This window comes from Acinonyx jubatus, chromosome C1 (genome assembly GCF_027475565.1).
Source record: "Acinonyx jubatus isolate Ajub_Pintada_27869175 chromosome C1, VMU_Ajub_asm_v1.0, whole genome shotgun sequence".
Lineage (NCBI taxonomy): Eukaryota > Metazoa > Chordata > Mammalia > Carnivora > Felidae > Acinonyx > Acinonyx jubatus.
The window spans coordinates 41,591,816-41,611,561 of NC_069381.1; the positions used below are offsets into that span (position 1 = coordinate 41,591,816).

At 42.2% G+C, this 19,746-nt stretch overlaps 1 protein-coding gene and 1 long non-coding RNA gene across 5 annotated transcripts in view; one reads left to right on the top strand and one right to left on the bottom strand.

Moving 5' to 3' along the window:
- Positions 1-14: 14 nt before the first annotated feature.
- On the top strand, positions 15-12,979 carry LOC128313864 (uncharacterized). The gene is made up of 3 exons (XR_008294879.1): positions 15-75; positions 9,724-9,919; positions 11,072-12,979. It is a non-coding gene; the product is annotated as an uncharacterized LOC128313864 (long non-coding RNA).
- The window catches only part of ORC1 (origin recognition complex subunit 1), a 32,316-nt gene continuing 14,985 nt past the window's right edge, over positions 2,416-19,746 (bottom strand). For 2 of the 4 annotated variants that reach the window (XM_053214034.1, XM_053214033.1), the window contains 12 exons: positions 18,310-18,676; positions 17,092-17,196; positions 16,316-16,511; positions 13,786-13,883; positions 12,840-12,941; positions 12,261-12,432; positions 11,561-11,668; positions 11,124-11,273; positions 9,836-9,955; positions 5,748-5,917; positions 4,462-4,549; positions 2,416-2,756 (listed from right to left, as the gene is read on the bottom strand). In XM_053214034.1, the coding sequence (XP_053070009.1) occupies positions 2,565-2,756; positions 4,462-4,549; positions 5,748-5,917; positions 9,836-9,955; positions 11,124-11,273; positions 11,561-11,668; positions 12,261-12,432; positions 12,840-12,941; positions 13,786-13,883; positions 16,316-16,511; positions 17,092-17,196; positions 18,310-18,676 (1,868 nt within the window). In that variant the 3' untranslated portion in view covers positions 2,416-2,564. Of the gene's footprint in view, positions 2,757-4,461; positions 4,630-5,747; positions 5,918-9,835; positions 9,956-11,123; positions 11,274-11,560; positions 11,669-12,260; positions 12,433-12,839; positions 12,942-13,785; positions 13,884-16,315; positions 16,512-17,091; positions 17,197-18,309; positions 18,677-19,746 lie in introns of those variants that run through there. The other 2 variants (XR_008294877.1, XM_053214035.1) reach the window with 2 other exon arrangements.

Below are 19,746 nucleotides of genomic sequence, written 5' to 3' on the forward strand. Positions count from 1 at the left end.
ATACGAGGTGGGCGTGACGAACCAACAGGTGACTCCAAGGGCGAGGTTTTCCAACGCGCAGGCGCCTTTGGGCAGGTAGGGAGAGGCTTGCGGAGAGGGTCGTTGGTTGGTGTTGGGTTGTAAATGCAGTAGGTTCGTCCTCTGCCTTTTGTATTTACAAGTTCCTCGCTATGCTTCCTCCCCTACTCCCAGCATGAAGCTCCTGGGCGCACTCTCCAGACCTACATGGCCTCACGCTCTCGCCCCGCCCCACTCTGAATGGAGGCGGGGCTTGTTTGCCACTCTCGTCAGTGTTGTCTTTGTAAATGAGTCTAGAGAAATAGAAATGGGGCTCACCATTTGTTTCCTAATCATTCAGCAACTGAATGTACCTTTTCCAGTCAGAAGGCGGGTTGAACACCTAAGATAAGACTGGCAGTGTTCATTGAACCTCTTCATGAAGTCGCTTCAGTTTAAAACCGAGATAACGCCTATAACCAGCAGGGCGATGAAATGGCGGGTGGATGGGGCGTTAAAGAGAATCTTCATCTTAAAATCTTGCAACGCGCACCTGCCTAAATTCCAAACTTTTAAGCTATTACTGTTTTGCGGTTTGTAGTTAGAGGTTTAAAAAATCTCCCAGTTTTTTTTGGACAAAGGGCTTTTCCATCTCCTTACTGCTTTTGGGTGATTTTCCAAGGAGACCGTCTTTACCACTTTAAAACTTGAAGTTTCAAAAATAAAAAAGTTGAAGTTTCACTCCCATATTTCTTCTCATTAAACGTTTTATAATGAAATATTTAATATATACACAGATCTACAATATTTGCTTGAATGCAAGCTCCATAAAAACATAAAATTCTCCCAAGTTCTCTCCGGTGCCTAGAGCAGTGCATGCATGGACATGGTAGGTACTCAAAATAAATAGTTCCTATTTTTTGTGTGAATTGACATAAATACGAGGGTGCCTACCACAGTTTAAGAAAAAAACCAGTACAATAGAGTGGAAAGCTGAGCTGTCAGCATAGAGCCCGCGGTAGGCCTGGAATCCATAAACTGTGAGCTCATGACCTGAGCCAAAGTCTGACCTTAACTGACTGAGCCACCCAGGTACCCCTACAATGAACATTCTTGTACACAACTCCTGGGGTACACATGTTTTTTAGGGTAGGAGTGGGATCGCTGGCTCATAGGATTTCTGCATTTTCCAGATTAGATATTACCAAATTATGTCCAATGTAGTTTCAATTTATATTCCCATCAGTGGGGCGTTTGGGTTCCAGTTGTTGCCTTATTGTCATGGAAACCTTCTCTAATACATGTGGAAATGTTTTGGCTTGCAAGTCTAATTTCTATGTTGCCATTTTGTTGGTCATTCAGGTTTCTTTGTAGATGACTCATTTTTCCTTTTTATTATGTAATTCTTCATTCTGATACGGATCCTCCTTTATATGCAGTTATAAATATATGTGCATATTTTTTTCTGAATTATTTGAGATTTGCAGATATTGTATTTCACTCATAAATATTTCATCATAATTCTCCTAAGAACAAGGGCATTCTCCTACATAACTACGGTATTTTCCACTCACAAAGTTTCACATTTACATAATACTTACATAATATATAGTCCATAGTTTTGTTTATAATTGTATCTCTTAAGTCCAGACCCAATCAAGTTTCACACAGTACATTTAGCCATGTCTCATTTCCCTATTCTCCCATGGTTTTTGGTCTTTTGTGATACTATTTTTGAAGAGGAACAGTTGCTTTGTGTAATATTTTCCCCCAATTTTGATTTATCTGATAATTTTCTCATCAGCAGATTTGGGTCAAACACTCCTGGCATGATTATTACATCATAAGGAGGTTTTAGATGTCCGTTCCACTGTTGGCTGGAAATATAAATATGAGAAGTGCAAAGTAACACAAAAAACCCTGCCAAGATTTTGACTGCAATAGATCTGTATTTAGAGATTAATTACATCTCTTTATTACATATATTTCTTGATACCTTATATTTTGTGCCTTCTAAGTTTATTTAAATATTTGTTTTTATGATAACTTTTAAAAATTATATTTTCTAGCTATTTGTTGGTATGGATTATTTGTCACTGGTATTATTTCCAGCAGTTCTTTTTTATAAACTAAGTTTGTTATATTTACATTGTTAAAAAGATACATGACATACAGTAAGTCTTCCTCTAATCCCTGACCATAGCCATCTAGTTCTTGTCCAGAGGGAACCAATGTAACCAATTTCTTACATATTCTTCCACAACTATTTTATACAGATACATATAATTGTGTATATACCACCTTACCATTAAGTAAATGGCAGGGCCACTAACAAAAATCACAAGGAGGGCTTATAGTAGGAAGGATGGTTTGGTTTTATAATCTGATGTTTGTAATGTCTGCAAACTTCTCAAACACTCTAGAAAAAGCAAATTATTTAATGGAAAATTCCAAAATACACGACAGCCATTTCCATTCAGTATACTTTGCTACAATTTGATGTGCTTAGAAAAAGGAAATCAAGCTCTTTGAAAACATCTGATCACAGTCCTTCCTTGTGAAGCTCTTCACTCCTTCAGCGCGTACAGCACATCATCCTGGCTGACATTGAGCCGCACACGAAGGAGCAGGTCATTCCTGCTGGACTCCACAAGGAGAAGGCGACAAGAGCCTAGATGAGAGCACACTGCCATTGTCTCTGACATGGTAGGGTACGGAAGTCCCTCCATTCTGCACAGTGCCACGTGTTGACTGTATACCTAGAAACAAAAAGCAAATCTGAGGTCAAATGCCAGAAAGTTTAAGAGGAAAGGTAGTCCTGATTCTGTACCTGATCATTTATCTCTTCTTTTAGGAAAGTCAGACACTTCTTGTCCAGGATACTCAATACCCTGAAAGCATCAACAGGTGCCCCAATGGGGCACGAATGCAGAGGCAGAATGCTATTCTGGCTTTGGAGTCAGAGCAGGTCTGAATCCTGGTTCTACCATTCACCTAAATATGCAACCCTGGGCAAGTGATTTCACTTTTTGAGCTTCAGTTTTATCTATTAAATATACTGCCACATCCCTCATGTGTTAATGGATATAAAATATCTAGTAATTGTCACTCATACAAACAATCCTAGTCTCCAGGGAGAATTGAGAGTTCCAATTGAGATTTTCATAATTCAGATTAAATTTTACTACAAGGGTATTTTCCTTAGCAGATAATAGCACACAGGTACTAAAGCACGACCTCTGGAAAAGCAGAAAGGCCCAGGAAGAATGCTGCACAAGACAGGCAGGAAGATAATGGGAAACAGATTCCTAAGCGCCCCAGTGTGTCAGGCAAGTCTGAAGCACTTCCTGGTCACTCTTATTCTATTTATAAATCACCCCAACCCCCACTCCCATCCAGGCTGGGAGCTTCTCAGGAGCCAGGGATATTGACCAATTCAGCTCAGGGTTCCTGGATCACATCACAGGATTGACACACTGCAGATGTTCAGGAAATGTTTACAAACTGAAGTGAAGGCTGCTTTCTACAGAAGAGCTCTCCCAGGCCCTAGAAGAACAATAATGGGCAAACATAACCAACACCTAAATGTTTAAAACAGAATTTAAAGAAAACGTGAAAGGAAGTAAAGAAATAGCTGGAAGGAAAATGTTTTCCTGACTTCTCCATTTGTATGTCTAAAACATAGTGACACACACACACAAACATATACACTCCCAGGTATACACTCAAACACCTTCAATAATATTTTAAGGCAGCTCATTACCTATGGACACTAGTTTTCAACAGAACTCTAAGGTACATGCCCTAGTGATTCCTTTTACTTGATACACTTGAAACTATGCTCAAAGGAGGTCTGGATTGGTCTAATTTGTTTTTAAAATGGGTCATACTGGGGAGGCCTGGGTGGCTCAGTCCGTTAAGTGTCAGACTCTTGATTTTGGGCTCAGGTCATGATCTCATGGTTCATGAGATAGAGCACCATATGGGGCTCTGGAAAATGGAATTTTCCATTAAATTAAGATTCTCTCTCTCTCCCTCTCTCTACCCCTCCTCTGCTCATATTCATTGGCCCCCTCGCCCTCTCTCTCTAGCACATAAAATAAATAAATTAAAATTAAAGAAAAAAATGGGTCATTCTGAGAGCCTTATCCCCACCACACAAGCTTTATTAGGGCAATATCTCTTGTTCCTACTCATCTTTAAATCTCTTACTCCTAAAACAGTATCTGGCACATAGTATTCCTTCAATCTAATATGCAGAAACCAGTTGCTAAAGGTCTCTTCTCATACAACTAAATAAAAATATCACATAAAAATAGGTGTTGGTCTGATATTCTGTAACATAACAGGTTGGCACAAATAAAGACTAACTGTTACACAGTGATTGAAATTCCCACCCATTTAAGAAACACCAAAACCAAAATCTAGAAGGATTTGGGGAAAAAAAAAAAAAAAATCACTTACCTGTTGAAATGTTGCTTCTTCTAGTCCTGATCGGCGGAACTCAGCAAGTATGGCTCTCAGGAAACTCTGTTCCAGAACAGAGGAGTTTCTCAAAGAAAATGAGATGTGAATTCTCATAAATGGCTATACCACCAGCCCAGAGAAAAGTCAAATATTAAGTTTTTCTGTCTTTAGAGAAAAGAGAAGAAAAAACTGGGAAATACTTTCTCCTATATTATTCAGCAAGTTTTCTCCTACCCCCTAAAGTTTCAAAATGATATAGAAAATGCCACTTCGGAAGCCAGGCAACACAGCAACTGTATCTGGAAATATACCAGCACACTCATTTCATGAGCAGAGTGTATCATTCAGTGTAAGAGGACTAGTCCAATAGCACTTTATTTCACTCAGTAAGTGGTCACAGTTCTCCTCCTGTACGAAGTTTGCATTTCTTTATTTTTTCTTTTATTTATTTATTTTTTTAATGTTTATTTATTTTTGAGACAGAGAGAGACAGAGCATGAACGGGGGAGGGTCAGAGAGAGGGAGACACAGAATCTGAAACAGGCTCCAGGCTCTGAGCTGTCAAGCACAGAGCCTGATGCAGGGCTCGAACTCATGGACCGCGAGATCATGACCTGAGCTGAAGTTGGCCGCCCAACCGACTGAGCCACCCAGGCGCCCCTCTTTTATTTTTTTAAAAGTTTTATTTACGTAATCTCTACATCCCATGTGGGGCTTGATCTCACCTCAAGATCAACAGTCACACATTCTTCTGAGTCAGCCAGGTGCCCCAGATTTGCATTTCTATTTCTCTGTAGACTATGCCCCTTAAGAAAAGGATAGTGTCTGGGGCACCTGGGTGGCTCAGTCAGTTGATCGTCTGACTCTTTATCTCAGCTCAGGTCTTGATCTCCAGGTCGTGAGTTCAAGCCCCATGCTGGGCCGTGCACTGGGTGTGAAGCCTACTTAAAGAAAGAAAGAAGTGGGGGAGGGAGGGAAAAGGACAGTGTCTTCAGTAAATGCAGTTCTGAATGAGTAAAAGCTTAGAAACTTCTATGGCCTTCCTAGAATGTGGACCTCTCCAGAGGTTTTCCAAGGAAGGTCCAGGGTCAGGAAGCAAAAGAATCTTACTTTTTAAAACACTGAATACATTTTGACATATAACATTATGTACTTTTAGGATTTACAAATGTGTTACTCTGAAACATTTGTATATTGTAATATAATTGCCTTTACAGCTATACTTATCAAGTTACATAATCATAGTACAATATTGTTATCCACATCCATTAGAAGCAACTTACTTGATGGCAGTGATATATGATGACGAAAACATCTCATCTACTGCTTGCAGCAAGTGGGCTACAGTGACCAGGCCAGGGGAGTCGGGCTTCTGGCAGGAGAACTCACAGATCTCTGTGGCACGCCTACAAATGTCCAGGCAGCGTCGTGCATCTCCAGAAAGGGCTGCTACCTACAAGAGGGAATATTTTATTCCTTGAGGTCCCTTTACCATCTCAGCCCAGGAGAAAAACCAACAGGTTCTGTGTTCAGCTAAAAAGGAAAGGCAGTGCTGGGAATGGGCTTAAGCCTGATGTTATGTACTTAGACCCAGTAGGAACCTGGTGGAAGCCCGGGTATAAATTACTAAAATGTACCTGGGGCTCTTCCTTTAGTCCAAACCTTTATTTTGGGTTTACAGATAAATCCATAACGGAAAGGGCAGGGATTCTCAGCTTTATTTAAAATTTGGGATATGGGGGCACCTGGGTGGCTCAGTCTGTTGAACGTCCAACTTCAGCTCAGGTCATGATCTCCTGGTTGGTGAGTTCCAGCCCTATGTTGGGACTCTGTCTCCTCTCACTCTGCCCCTTCCCCACTCATGTGGCACATGCACACGTGCTCTCTCTCTCAAAAAAGTAAATAAATAAAACTTAAAAAAAAAAAAAAAGAGGGAAGGGAGCCACAAAGCTGAAGGACACAGAGGATTCTGTGGTTAGATGAATCAGACCAACCCACAATGCCAACAACTCCGCTGTTGCTCCTTTCTTTCCACATGCAGATTCCCTTCACAGGGAATCCTGTACTCTGCCAAACTGACTCAGAAAGCCACTTGCACTTTAAATTTCAAGAGGGAATTCCTGGACTCCGCAGCCTGCAAGGATCTCAGTATTCCAATATAGGCCAGCAATCCCCACCACTTGCCCAACAACAATCACAGGTAACGATGTCCTGCCTGACAACATCCTGAAATGATTACTTCCTTCCAAAATTCCATGTTAGGTTTAAAAGAGCAAATTGTATAGGCATATAAATACACAACACACCAAGATTAAAAGCAGTCACTTGAGGGAAGTGAGATTATAGGAGTCTTTAAATGTTTTGTGTATATTAGTTTCCAGAATGCAAATTTAAGACATTCTAAAGGTCACTCTTCTAGTAACCCAAGACAAGAACAGGAGTATCAGTTTATATTCTTCCTTTCTCTAATTTCCCATTTAGTTGGTAAAGATGTCCCATGGATGTTTCCACCTATCCCTTCTTCCCTCCAATCAGCATTCCCACTGCCTTGTGAAGCAGCACCGTGTAGTGGCTTGTAACATGGACTCAAGAGCTACCTCAAAGAACAAAGAACATAGTGAACAGGTGACCCTGGAAAGCAAGAAAACACCCAAAGCAGTTCTTGCCCAGTTCTTACCCACAAACTTTGATGACCATAAATCCCCCTTTTTAACTGCTCTGGGGTGCAGGAGACGAAAGAAAAGCTAGGGCCCATCCAACATGGAATCTAACAGAAGACCCTGTATAAACTTGGGCTGTGACCTCCAATACAGCCTCAGCATGAGGGTGAATGAAAGACCCATCATGCAAGAGATGGCAAGAAATATGGCCTGTTTAGACCTTGGTGCTAGGTAGGTGTAAAAACCAACCTATAACTACAAGCCTTCCCGTGGATTTGAAGCCCAAATTTCTGTTGTGTCTCCTAAAAACCTCAAGTGGAGAATTTTGTTTAAAAACGGTCCCAGTTGATAGTGGCCCTTGGTAACTGACAGAAGGAAAAACAAAACAAATTCTAAATGAACTAATTTCAACCCAGTCCTCAATTCTTAGACAAAGCCCTAAGGAACATGAGCATACAATAGAAAAAACAAAACAACAACAACAACAACAAAAAATTCAAGACCCAGAAATAAGGAAACAAGGGCACATATGCAGGGAAACAGTAATCAATAGGATTAGATCCACAAAGACTCAGGTAAGATACAGAACATAAGATACATTTGTTTCTTTATGTGTAAAGAAATGGAAGAGAGGTTTGAAATGACAGGCAAGAGTTTTGAGTAAAAACATCTAAATTCGATGCCTTGTGAAACCAAGAACCCTTAAAAGGATGGGAAGCAACAGGGGGAATAGTGGCTTACAGAATAGCCAATTCTGTAAGTTGGCAGAGTAGTGGTTGACTCTGCAGACCAGAGAAAGCCAATTCCTAAGCCAGTATTAAGGAATCCAAGAACGAATCGAAGTTACACTATATATCTTCAAAATGCTCAGACAACAGTGATACTGGAACTGGAGGTAAAGGGGGATGTTTGGCTAAAATAAGGAGGACTGGTTGAAAGTTAAGAAATTGATGCCCTAGATTAGGAGTCAGCAAACTACAGCTTGCCATACATTTTTGTACATTTAAAAAGTTTTATTGGAACACAACTGTGAGCATTCATTTAATATACTGTGCATGGCTGCATTCAAGATGCAAGGGCAGAGGTGAATAGTGGTGACAGAGGCTATTGTAAAAAAAAGCCTACATTTCCTTCCTGGCCTTTCACAGAAAAAGTTTGCTGACCCTTGCCCTAGATCCCTCCCCCATTTCATGCTGCTGGGTAAACATTAGGGCCACTGAGGAAGTTTTAGGGCTCTGTAGGAAAATTTTGTGCCTTGGTAATTTGTACTGTTTCCATAAAACTCTTTGCCTGGGAGATTATCCCTCTTCTGCCATGGCATGAGTTCAGAGATTTATTCTCAAATAAAGATAAAAAGTCTCTGAACCAGGGAACACTAGGTATTATTGCAGGGGAGGGGATGTCCCTCACTATATATAAATGGTTACTGTTTGCATGCTGGATTTGAAGACCTCTACCCTCTCTGACTCCAGCCTACCTCCCCCACTCCCAGAATACTGCCCTCCAGGCAGGACCTGGGACACCCAGTCTGGGAAATCTGCCTATCCTAATGGGAAAGAACTGGAGATATTGAAATTGGCCCCATCAGATTACCCCACAGTGAAGCTCCCAGAGAACAAGCCCCACTCATGTGCTCAGCGCTACCAAAAGCTTTTTAATCTTTACTCATACACCAGAGTGGACAACCAAGACATCTGAGGAAAGTCTCCAACCATGCAGGACAGAGACTAAATTCAAAAGACAAAAGCATCTTGGAGGAAAAGTGAGAAGACAACCTCAAATAAACAGAACAGCATAAGAAAAAAGGACCCTTCGGAGAGAGAGAGAGAGAAAAAAAAAGAACTTTTAGAAAGTGCATGATAGCAAAAGTGAAAAACTACCTAACAGAAAGGTTAGATGGTAACTTTGAGGATCTTGCTCCTGGAAAGCAAACCTTAGAGACAAGCACCGTATCTGGCTTGCCTCTGACCCCAGCACCCAGCTCTGAGCTGGCATTACATGTGCTGCTATAGGCACTCAGAATTCAGATCATTTCAACCAAGAAGAACCAGAAAAAAGTTTGTATTTCTTTTAAGTGCTGAAATGCTGTGGATGTGTGGTTTCTTGCACTTAGCTTGAAGCAGACATTTAAACTACTTTATTCCTCAGCAGCCTTGGAGAATAGTCTTGGTTGGCATTCTCCCAGTGAGCTTGGAGGATGTGCATGTCCAATACCTCGCACCTATCCTGGAGTGTGCACCTTACTAGGCACATTACAGACATGATCTCATTTAATTCCCTATTATTATTATTCCCATTTATTTACTTATTATTTCCTATTATTATTTCCATTTTTTCAAAGAAAACTAAGGCTCAGGAATTTTTAAGTAACTTTCATATAACCTTCCAATGCCTATTTAGAGCCAGAACTTAAACCAGGTTTGCTACCTGACTGCCTATACAACCCTTTTCATTATACAAAGCTGCCTGTTACCTGAATCAATTAATCTTCGTTTGTATATAAGCCCACCACACTCACAGCCTGCTAATTAATTATACAATAAGAAGGTTAAGGAATTGTTCCCAATTTTGTTTCTACTTTTGGTATTTATTTTTATAGGACTTTCTAAATTTCTCTTCATCTTCAGAGCACCTAACACAAGGCAGGTGCTCGGCAAAGACTTGCCGCCTGGTTTGTAGGTGCAAGTAGGAGCTCCCTGAAAGTGACTTACCTTCCTAGCTACCAGTTGGATGGCATCATCCTCAAAGGCCTTTACATGTTTGAGTCGGGATATTAGGATCTGCTGCAGTTGGCTGTGAGTATAGGGCTGGAAGGACATCCTGGTAAGACCCTGGGGAAGACAAGATAATAGACGAATAAGTTCATTAATTGCCCACTCTGACAGTCCTGCTGGACAGCCACCCTCAAGTTCCCAAACTGGTTTCCAAGTCCCATAGAACACGTGACACATTTCATCCTGGGACCGCCACAGATTCCAGTTCCTTTCACTATTGACAATGGCCAGTGGTATCCTGCAGGGCAACAGTAGTTCTCAAGTATTTTTTCATCTTGTTTAAAACAACTTTTATTCTATCAGAATCATTATTTATTTTATTTGAGAGAGATAGAGCATGAGTGGGGTAGGGGCAGAGAGAGACGGAAAGAGACAATCCCAAGCAGGCTCGGCACGGCCAGCACAGAGCCTGATGCGGGGCTCAAACTCACAAAACCGTGAGATCATAACCTGAGCCAAAACCAAGAGTCAGACACTTAACCGACTGAGCCGCCCAGGCAACCCTCTACCAGAATCATTTAGAAGTAGATGAAGGAAGAGGTGCTCTAATTACAGTGGTTGTGACCATCTTGGGCTCTACAATAAGCACAGGCACAGCTCCTGGCTTCACTCATCACCCTTGTAAGTACTTGATATTGTGCTTCCTGATGAACCACCAGGTCTGTGAGGGCAGAGGCTGTGTCTGCCTTGTTCACTGCTATGCTCCATGCTTGAACACTGCCTGGCAGGGGTGAGTGCTTATATGTGTATATACATACATATATGTACACACACACACACGTGTGTGTATATATATAGTTTTTATTTTAGAGAGAGAGTGCATGAGTGGAAGAGGGGCAGAGAGAGAGAATCTCAAGCAGGCTCCACACTCAGCATGGAGCCTGACGTGGGGCTCGATCCCACGACCTTGGGATCATGACCTGAGCCAAAATCAAGAGCTGGATGCTTAACCAGCTGAGCCACCCAGGCACCCTGAGTGCTTCAATATTTTTAATAAATTATTAGACCCTTAGGGCTCTGTGCAGTTTAAAAGTGCCCAGGTAGAATACCAAGAAGATGGGGTTTGCGGAAAATCATGCAATGGTGACATATTTAATTTAAATGTAAGAATTTCAGAAATCACATTTTGTACTTTTCTCATTTACTTTAGTTTTCTGTGTATTCATTTTTTAGAACTCAGCTTATGGATCTGTAAGAACAGCTTGAGAACAGCCTTAGGACCTACCAGTCGGCTTGATACCCGGTTCATCATGATGCGCTCTGGCAGATCCATTGTGTTGGCAATGGTCAGGACCACAAGCTGGGCCTCCTTGTGAGTGGGCCAGTCAAAGAGATTGTACATTATGTCTTGTTTCTGAGTCCATAGAAGGTCGAGCTGCCAGTAAATGGAGAGAGATGTCAAGATCAAGCATAGACACAGGGCCAGGGCCCAGAGTGAAGCTCTGTTACTCCTGCTTTAGCTGCATGTGCTTCTAGGGTCACACCAGGAAAGCAGCAAGGAAGTCCGTGGATACATGCCTCTCACCACCAAAGAACAGGCTCAGATGAATGAAGGATGAAAGAAGGGAGGCAGGACTCCCCCCACAACCCAGCATTTGCCCCTGGAACACCACAGTCAAGTACCATGCCACTTTTGCGGTGCTCCCGTGGGGATCTCCGTACCTCATCCACGAGCAGCACGGTGGTTTCCTGAGAGGACCTTCGGGTGAGGAATCGCTTTGCCAGCAGTTCTGCCGCATGGTTAGCTGTTGCCTTTTGGCCTGTCAGCTTCTGCAATGGGGGGAAAAGTAGGTGTGGTAAATGGTAAGGATTTTACTCCCCTGAGCTTGATGTTAAATTTGCAATCAAGTCTGGAAGCAATTTAGTCTGAGGACTTTAGTATCCTAAACTCTGCCTTCCAGTCTAGTCTCAACCTTAACCTGGAGGGACGAGAAGGTACCAAAAGAGATGACAGAGTCCGTGTTTGGAATGCAAATGAGCCACAGGCTGGTCCCAGAAGCCTCTTCAAAATCATTACGGCATGACTGTTTATACCTGGATATTACTTGTTCCAAGAAAACAACTAATGAATACGAGAGTGAGGTTCAAACTCCAGCTACCTCTAATCCCTTTTCTAGTCTGCCACAGTACCTCCTGTGTGCAAACAGTTTTTGCCATATTAATAAGTCCTGGCTTGCAGTAATTCATGTCCAGCCCCTAGACTTTAAGGTCCCTGATGTCCCTTGCCCATGCTACCTCATACAAAGGACAACACCTGGCACATCATAAACATAGAAATAAGCACAAAATTAAGTAAACCTTTCCTTTTTCATGTGCCACTAAGAAACTGTACTTTCCAAAAAACCCAAACAGCTTTACTCACCTGCAAGATTTGCACATAGACTTGGTGGGGTTCTGTCAGCTTCATGCCATTGACCTCGATGTATTGAAAGGAAGGAACGTCATTTGCTTGGGCTGCCTGCTGCAGGCAGCGTATCACCTCGTGCACAGTGGCAGTCTTCCCTGTCCCAGGGACCCCGGAGATGTACATGCACCTATGGCAAGAAAGGAGGACCTGTGGGCTAGGTCTGTGCCAGCTGCCTCACACTATTGCCAGTTAGAGGTATGGGGACATGTGCTGAGGGAAGGACCCAGACCCCTAAAATGTGGAGATGGGGTCAATAAGGGCCATCCTTGGAAGCTAGTCAGAACAGGACCTGGTTATACAGAATCATTCATTCTACAAGCAATGCTGTATTTTCATTTTCTCTGAAAGACAGAATTTCTATTCCTATCGAATTACGTGGACAACAAAAGCTGCTTTAGAAGCCTTAAGTTTGAGCAACGATTTTGCCTGTTGTGACACTGGGGAGAGACCATTTGGTTGACTGTGCCACCTGAGATGGTATATGCTAGCAGGGGCCTTCCCCCTGACCGTCTTATCTGCCTCAGCAGGACTCACCCTCCCGTATGGTCAAGGAGTTTGCTCTCCACAAAGTTGTAGATGTTTTGGAATTCCTGTTCCCGACAGGGAAGAGTCTCAGGTACAGCAGAAACATGCAGCCTATAATTGGTGATAAATAAAGGAAAAGGAGGACTTCAGGAATATGTCACCATATACTCAGTAACAAATGGGAAAGGATTATCTATAGTTTCCACATGAAACCCCAATCACAAATCCATGGGAATGCCTTCATTCTCAAATCTCTTCATTTCGCCTCATAATCCCTTTCTCCACCCAAATTAGCTAACTCATAGGTTCTCACTATGGGTACATATCACATGGGGAGCTTTCCCCAAATCATAGGGATGGACCTCATCCCACAAGAGATTCTGATTTACTTGTTTTCTGATGATCTAGGCTTATGTATTTTGAAAAGTTCCCTGCATAGTTCTAAAGGGTACCAAAACTGAGAAGCAGTGTTCTGACTCATCAGTCACCTTTTATCCCTGAGCAAGTGGTGGCAGTAGACTGGAAGGTTACTCTTTCAAGAACCTGTCCACATTAGCTCACCCAGACTTGAAGGGTTTCTTCTCTCTAAAACACACATGTTCATTTTATTCCCTACCTTTATTATGTACACAAATGACTACAAATTACTTGTTTTTCTAAAAAAAAATTTTTTTTCAGTTTTATTTATTTAGTTTGAGGAAGACAGAGACAGTGCGAGTGGTGGAGGGGCAGAGAGAAAGAGAGAGAGAATCCCAAGCAGGCTCTGCACTACCAGTGCAGAGCCTGATGCAGGGCTCGAACCCAGGAAACCGTGAGATCACGACCTAAGTCAAAACCAAGAATTGGACGCTTACCTGACTGAGCCACCCAGGCACCCCACAAATTATTTGTTTTATGTGAATGAAAGCAGAGTCCCATTTCTGCCTATCTAAAAGGGGCCCACGAGCAGTGTCACCTCAGCCGGGCCTCCTCCAGTACGCTGGCTGGCTCCTGGGCAGCCAGGTTTCGGCTACGGATCTGGGGAGTGGCATGACGTGGCGTACTAGGCTTGGGCTGTATTCAAAAAAAAAGATAACATATTTTAGAAGGAAAAAAACAAAGCAAAACAGCATCTAGGACACATCAGCAAATCTGATTCCTGATGATCTGATAAAAAGAGAGGTGCTGAATTCCTCTTGGTTCCCTTCTGTATAAAGTACCATGGTTGTCCCTCTCTCCACATGGTATATACACTGTTCACAGGCCAAATACAATTTCTTGTTTCTAATTTACACATAGTATTAGGATTTGAAAATGTCAATCTAAGTGAAGACTGAATGAAAGTATGGATTAAATACTATTTAAAGTATGGACTAAATACTATTAAAATCTTATCCTGAAAGACAAGAAGTTATTAAGAAACCCTAACTACTCTGCCCAATACAGGGTAGGGGCGGAGGTATAAACCAAGTTTGACTCATAGGCTTCTCCTCTAGATTTGGTTGAAAATTTGGTCAAACTTTAGCTCAGGACTTCCATAATCCACAGACTTGGAGAGACCCCACCAGATTTTTCCACTCCAAACCCCAAGGTCACTGTTCAGTCTGAGCTAACAGCCCTCGTCTCTTTTCTTTCTTGCTACTGGCTCACTAGAGCAGGCCTGCCACCCCATCTTTATGGTCTTTCCACAAAGCACTCCCTTCTGTGGGGGCATTTCACCTACCCACCTGCTTCCCACCAGGCTGTAGGGTAATAACAATCTCTCCACCTCTTACTCAGACAGAAAGACCCTAACAGTTTTATATCTATTAAATAAATACCCCTTGTTCTGGGTGGGACCCAGCAGATGCAATGAGAACATTGCTGAGCTATTTGCATAATGAGGAACTCCAGGTAAGATTACCCCTAATCCAAAGGAGATCTACTTGATTTTCTTCCCTGGAGGTCTTTTTTGACTTCAAGCCAAGCCCAATCACATTTCTCTTGATGTGGAAAAATGGAGATCAGCTCTAGGAAAAGTCTCCGAAACAGGCATTTCCTTAAAACAATATGCTCCATGAAAAAAGTTTCCTGATCAAAGACTCACACACTAATGCTCTCTTGGAAGATCACAGTAACATTAATAAATTAATGGGCTTGAGAAGTCCTATGACAATGAACCAATGTAACTGTGTAATCCAAACATTTCTCAAACACATTTGAACATGGCAAGACCCTCTTTTAATAGCTTTCAACATTCTGCTACAATTCCAGGAAGCAGAAGAGATGTCCATTTATCTCTTCCATCTTACTTTACACAATTCATTACCAACACTTCAGTAGTGCTCCCTGTTTCTCAGGTGAATCAGGGGGCACAGCAAAACGAACAACAGCTCTGGATTCAATACCCACTAAACACCTGAAAGAGGACTGTACTGCTATTTTGACCTTATTTAGTTGTCTTTCTAGCTTATCTCTTAATGTGGGCAAAGTATCCCATGATGGTAACTGAAACTACCCCTCAAAAGCAATCAGAACTGCTCTGATGACAGCAAGACCCTGCATGACTGGCCCCGAGACAATGATCAACCTGACCTTTACTGCCCACTTGCACTTACCCACTCACTTTTGTCCCACATTTTCCTTGTATGAACCTGTTAAGTATTGCTGGCATTTTGGACACAGTCTTTGAGATGCTGGTCTACTGTTTTCCCAGTGTTGGCCTCACTGAAATAAATTCCTTTCCTGTTTCACCAACATTCCTCTCTCTGCCTTTGAGATTTTGTCAGCGGCGAGTGGCTGAACCTGGTCTGTCTGGGGCCCCCGGGCAGGTGCTCTTGCACCCCTGCGTCCCAGCTACACAGATTATGCATAAAACACTCTGCTAGTGTTTGTGGAAAATGTAGATATAGAGCCAAGTCTTGTTCCTTCCTCAAGAAGTTTGGCCCTTGGCTATTTGGTTCTGTATCCTTAAAAAAGATTTTTTTAATGTTTATTTTTGAGAGAAACAGAGACAGAGCATGAGAGGGCGAGGGGTAGAGAGAGAGGGAGACACAGAATCTGAAGCAGGCTCCAGGCACCCCTGGTTCTATACTTTAAAAGGAACATGGATTCAGGGGTGCCTGAGTGGCTCAGTCGGTTGAGCGACCGACTTCAGCTCAGGTCACGATCTCACGGTTTGTGAGTTCGAGCCCTGCGTTGGGCTCTGTGCTGACAGCTCAGAGCCTGGAGCCTGCTTCGGATGCTGTGTCTCCCTCTCTCTCTACCCCTTGCCCGCTCACACTCTGTCTCTTTCAAAAAAAAAAATTAAAAAAAAAAAAAAGGAATATGGATTCAAAATCAACTGGTTTCATTTTCAGTCCTAGGGTTCACTTAGGTCCTTTATGAATATTCCAAGTGGAATAACTTTAGGTATGACAGACCTGTGTTCAGAATCCAGCTGTTACTAACTGTATGACCTTAGCCATCACAATTTTAAAATTAAGAGAAGGATGCTTCCTTGGAAAACAAATCTAAAAGAACCTTACAGTTTTCTTTGGTGTCTTTGAGGGGGTCTGTAAGGATGACTTCATGGAAGAGCATAGGTTCCTGGACAACCTACTGGATGTTCTCCTTGGAAGGGGTGGTGTGGAAGTCTCTTCCTCTTCACTGCTAGAGTCTGAAATCTCTGCTGCCGGCAGAAACTCATCCTCTTCTTGGTTACTTTTACTATTACCTAAAAACCTGAATGGTGGGACACATTATTTTCTGATGTTCAGTGCCTAAATAAGAAGTTCCCTAGTAGGTCAGTGTGGATTAGAAGTATCACAGTCTTTCCTGCAACCAAGTACCAAAAGATGTGCTCTGCTTCTTGGGCCCTTGCTACTGTGATGCTCTGCTAAGGGCTTTATTTATATTATCTTGTTAAATTCCTCAACAACCTTGTGACTTGTATTTTGTCATTCCCATCTTGTAGAAGAGGAAACTGAAGCTTAGAAAGGTTAAGTAACCTTCCCAAGGTTACATAGTACAACAAAGCTCAGGTTCAAATCCAAGCTGCCAGAATCAAAGTTCATTCTTTTAGGCACTTCACTAAGTCTTGCTGGGTGCAATTATGAAGTCCTGGGAGCCACCTGATCCCAGGGTAGTGTTTCTTGCCACTTTCAAATTATGACATTTATGTGAAATTAACATAATCCCAGACATACTTAGTAAAAGGTAAATCTAACAAATAACAAAAAAATATGCCAGGCTTTAAGAAATAAGATTATAGATATCATAGATGGTAGTGATAAACGTTTTCTGCCTGCTAAGGAAGTCTTACCGAAGCTGCTGCCTAATCCGATTCAAAGTCAAGAGAGAACTCTTTCTATGGATCCGATGTGGGGTAGTGGTAGCTCCATCCTGAGCCTCTGGTTCTTCTGCCTCCCTGTAAGATATTACAGCAAGATTACAAGAAATGGTTTTGAGCACTAGGAATCAGTGGCAGCATCCGAAGTAGTCAAGGGGACTAATGGGTTCCTATTCTTTTTACAGCTACATTGGAGGAACCAATAACACTCTGCGAAAATGTTTATAATTGAAGTCTGACTCAAAAACAAAGTTTGACTAAAGCTTATCATTTAAATCAGACTCGTGCCCTTCTCAACTACAGACCAGAGTATACTAATCCCAGGCAGTTTCTTGTCTTTTGTTGATTCTGAGGTATTGATGGATTTCCTGTCCAGTCTCAAGGTTAGCAGAAATGTAGCTACATATTAAATACAAAGCATTTACCAAGCAAACCTATTATTGACCAGGTGCTGGAGTCTCTGAGCAGGAAATATTGAAATGTATAATTTCTGTCTTGTCACATTATTTGTGCAGCCCATTATTTACAAACATTGCCTAGTGTCAAACTGTAAAGTTTGTTCTAGATGCATTATCTTCTTGTACTATATGTATTTGAGAATGGTTTCCAGTTAAAAAAACAACAACAGGGGTGCCTGGGTGGCTCAGTTGGTTGAGCGTCCAACACTTGATTTTGGCTCAGGTCATGATCCCAGAGTCATAGGATCAAGCGCTGCATCAGGCTCCGCACTGAGTGTGGAGCCTGCCTAAGATTCTCTCTCTCTCCCCCCCCCTTCCTCTGCTTGTGCTCTCTCATTCTCTCAAACAACAAGAACAACAACAACAACAAATCCAACTCAACAGACTAAGAAACTGACTGTTAATATGTGGTGAAGAGCCATACCAGGACTGTGAAGCAATCCAGGTTTGGGAAATTATCTTCCAGAGCAGTGACCCCCCAAATGACAGCTAGGTATATCAGAATCATCTAAAAAGCATTTCTAAATGCAGATTCCTGGGCCTCACACTTGGAGATTCACAATGTCTGGGAAGAGGCTCCAAAATCTGTGTTTTGGAAAGGCTCCTGGGTGATTCTACAGCAGTCAGATATGAGATCTGCTGCTCTAACTTTAGCAACTCTGTCCCACACATTTCACATCATGTGAAGGATCTCAATTTGCTCTGTGGGAGGCAGGGTAACACCCCCAATCACCTCTTTTTGATGTTTTCTGGTTTCAGAACCACAGAAGGCACCGAGGATTTCCAGCCCCCCCTGATAGGGGTAAGTGTTCTTTCCTCACAAATCTCTGTGGTTTTCAAAGCTGGGACTCGGGTTCTCAGGATCCTGTGACAGTCAGGTGAAGCCTTCTTGTCATCCTTGGCACATGAGCTTTGAATCTCTCCAGTTTTCTGCGGGGCTTTCAGAGCTGGAGACGAGGTATGAAGTCTATCAGGCTGAGACCTCTTAGTAGGTGAGGTGATTTCAGAGAGGGTCACTTTTCGTTTACTTCTTCCAGGAGAATCCAACGAGGCCCCTGAATTCTGCTGGGAAATCCTAGTGTTGGGTGTCCTAGAGAAACCTAATCCCAAGAGAAATCACCACAGATGATGTATGAATTTTGTAATAAGCACTATTAACACCCTCAATCTCATTCTAGCTAAATTCATCCCCTGAAGTTACACAAAGACATGCGCTGTCCATATTTGTAATTACTGCATGCTTTCTTTCCCCAGGCCAGGAAGCTCTTATTATTTTTTGTCTCTCCTAAATTCCATGGATGATTTTCCTGGTTAGAACCATAAGTCAACCGTTAAATCAGCTTTTGTGATTCAGCAATTTCCCTGAAGTAATCTACCAAAACAGTGGTTCTTAACCAAGGGTGATACTGCAACCTCTCAGCCCCCATTCAACAGCATTTGAAACAATTTCTATCAGTAGCTGCATTCAATAACACCAAGGCCTAGATTTTTCTTAACTCAGATTATATCTATCTATAGAGATGAGATGGATCCCTGGGGGCAATCAAATGGGTTCTGTGAATGCAAAGACCCACATTTGGATTTGCCCCTTTACCATGACCAAAGGCACCAGGAACTCAGCCATTCATTCAGATATCAGCAGAGCTGTAAAAATGGCAGGGTGTGTGCCAGGTGATAGGAGAAAACAAAAACTGAATGAAACTCAATCCTGGTCCCTATTCACAGGATGTTCTAGTCTAACTGGGGAGATGATACATGTAAATGTCTATAATATGAAGTAAAATCATCCTAAAGCACCTAAGTGCTAATAAATATGGCTTTTGAGATAGACCTTGAAAAAAAGACAAGATTTCAACAGAGTTGAAAGGGGAGGGAAGGGGGCATATAGGGAGAGAATAGATCAGATCGATGTGAGTGAAGACAACAAGGCAAGAAAGCACTGGGCACAGAGGAGTTCACTTTAGTCACAGCACATGGTTTTGTTGGGAACAGCTGCAGGTAAGGTGAAGGAAGCCATCTATACCTGTGTGATGAATATGAGGGTAACTCATATCTAGATTGATATAAAAATGTTCCAATGTCCTGGTCTCCTTCATACCTCATTTTCCCATCTTTCTGTTAAAAACAATCTAAAAATTTTTCATCATATCCTCTCTCCTCTAATTATGTA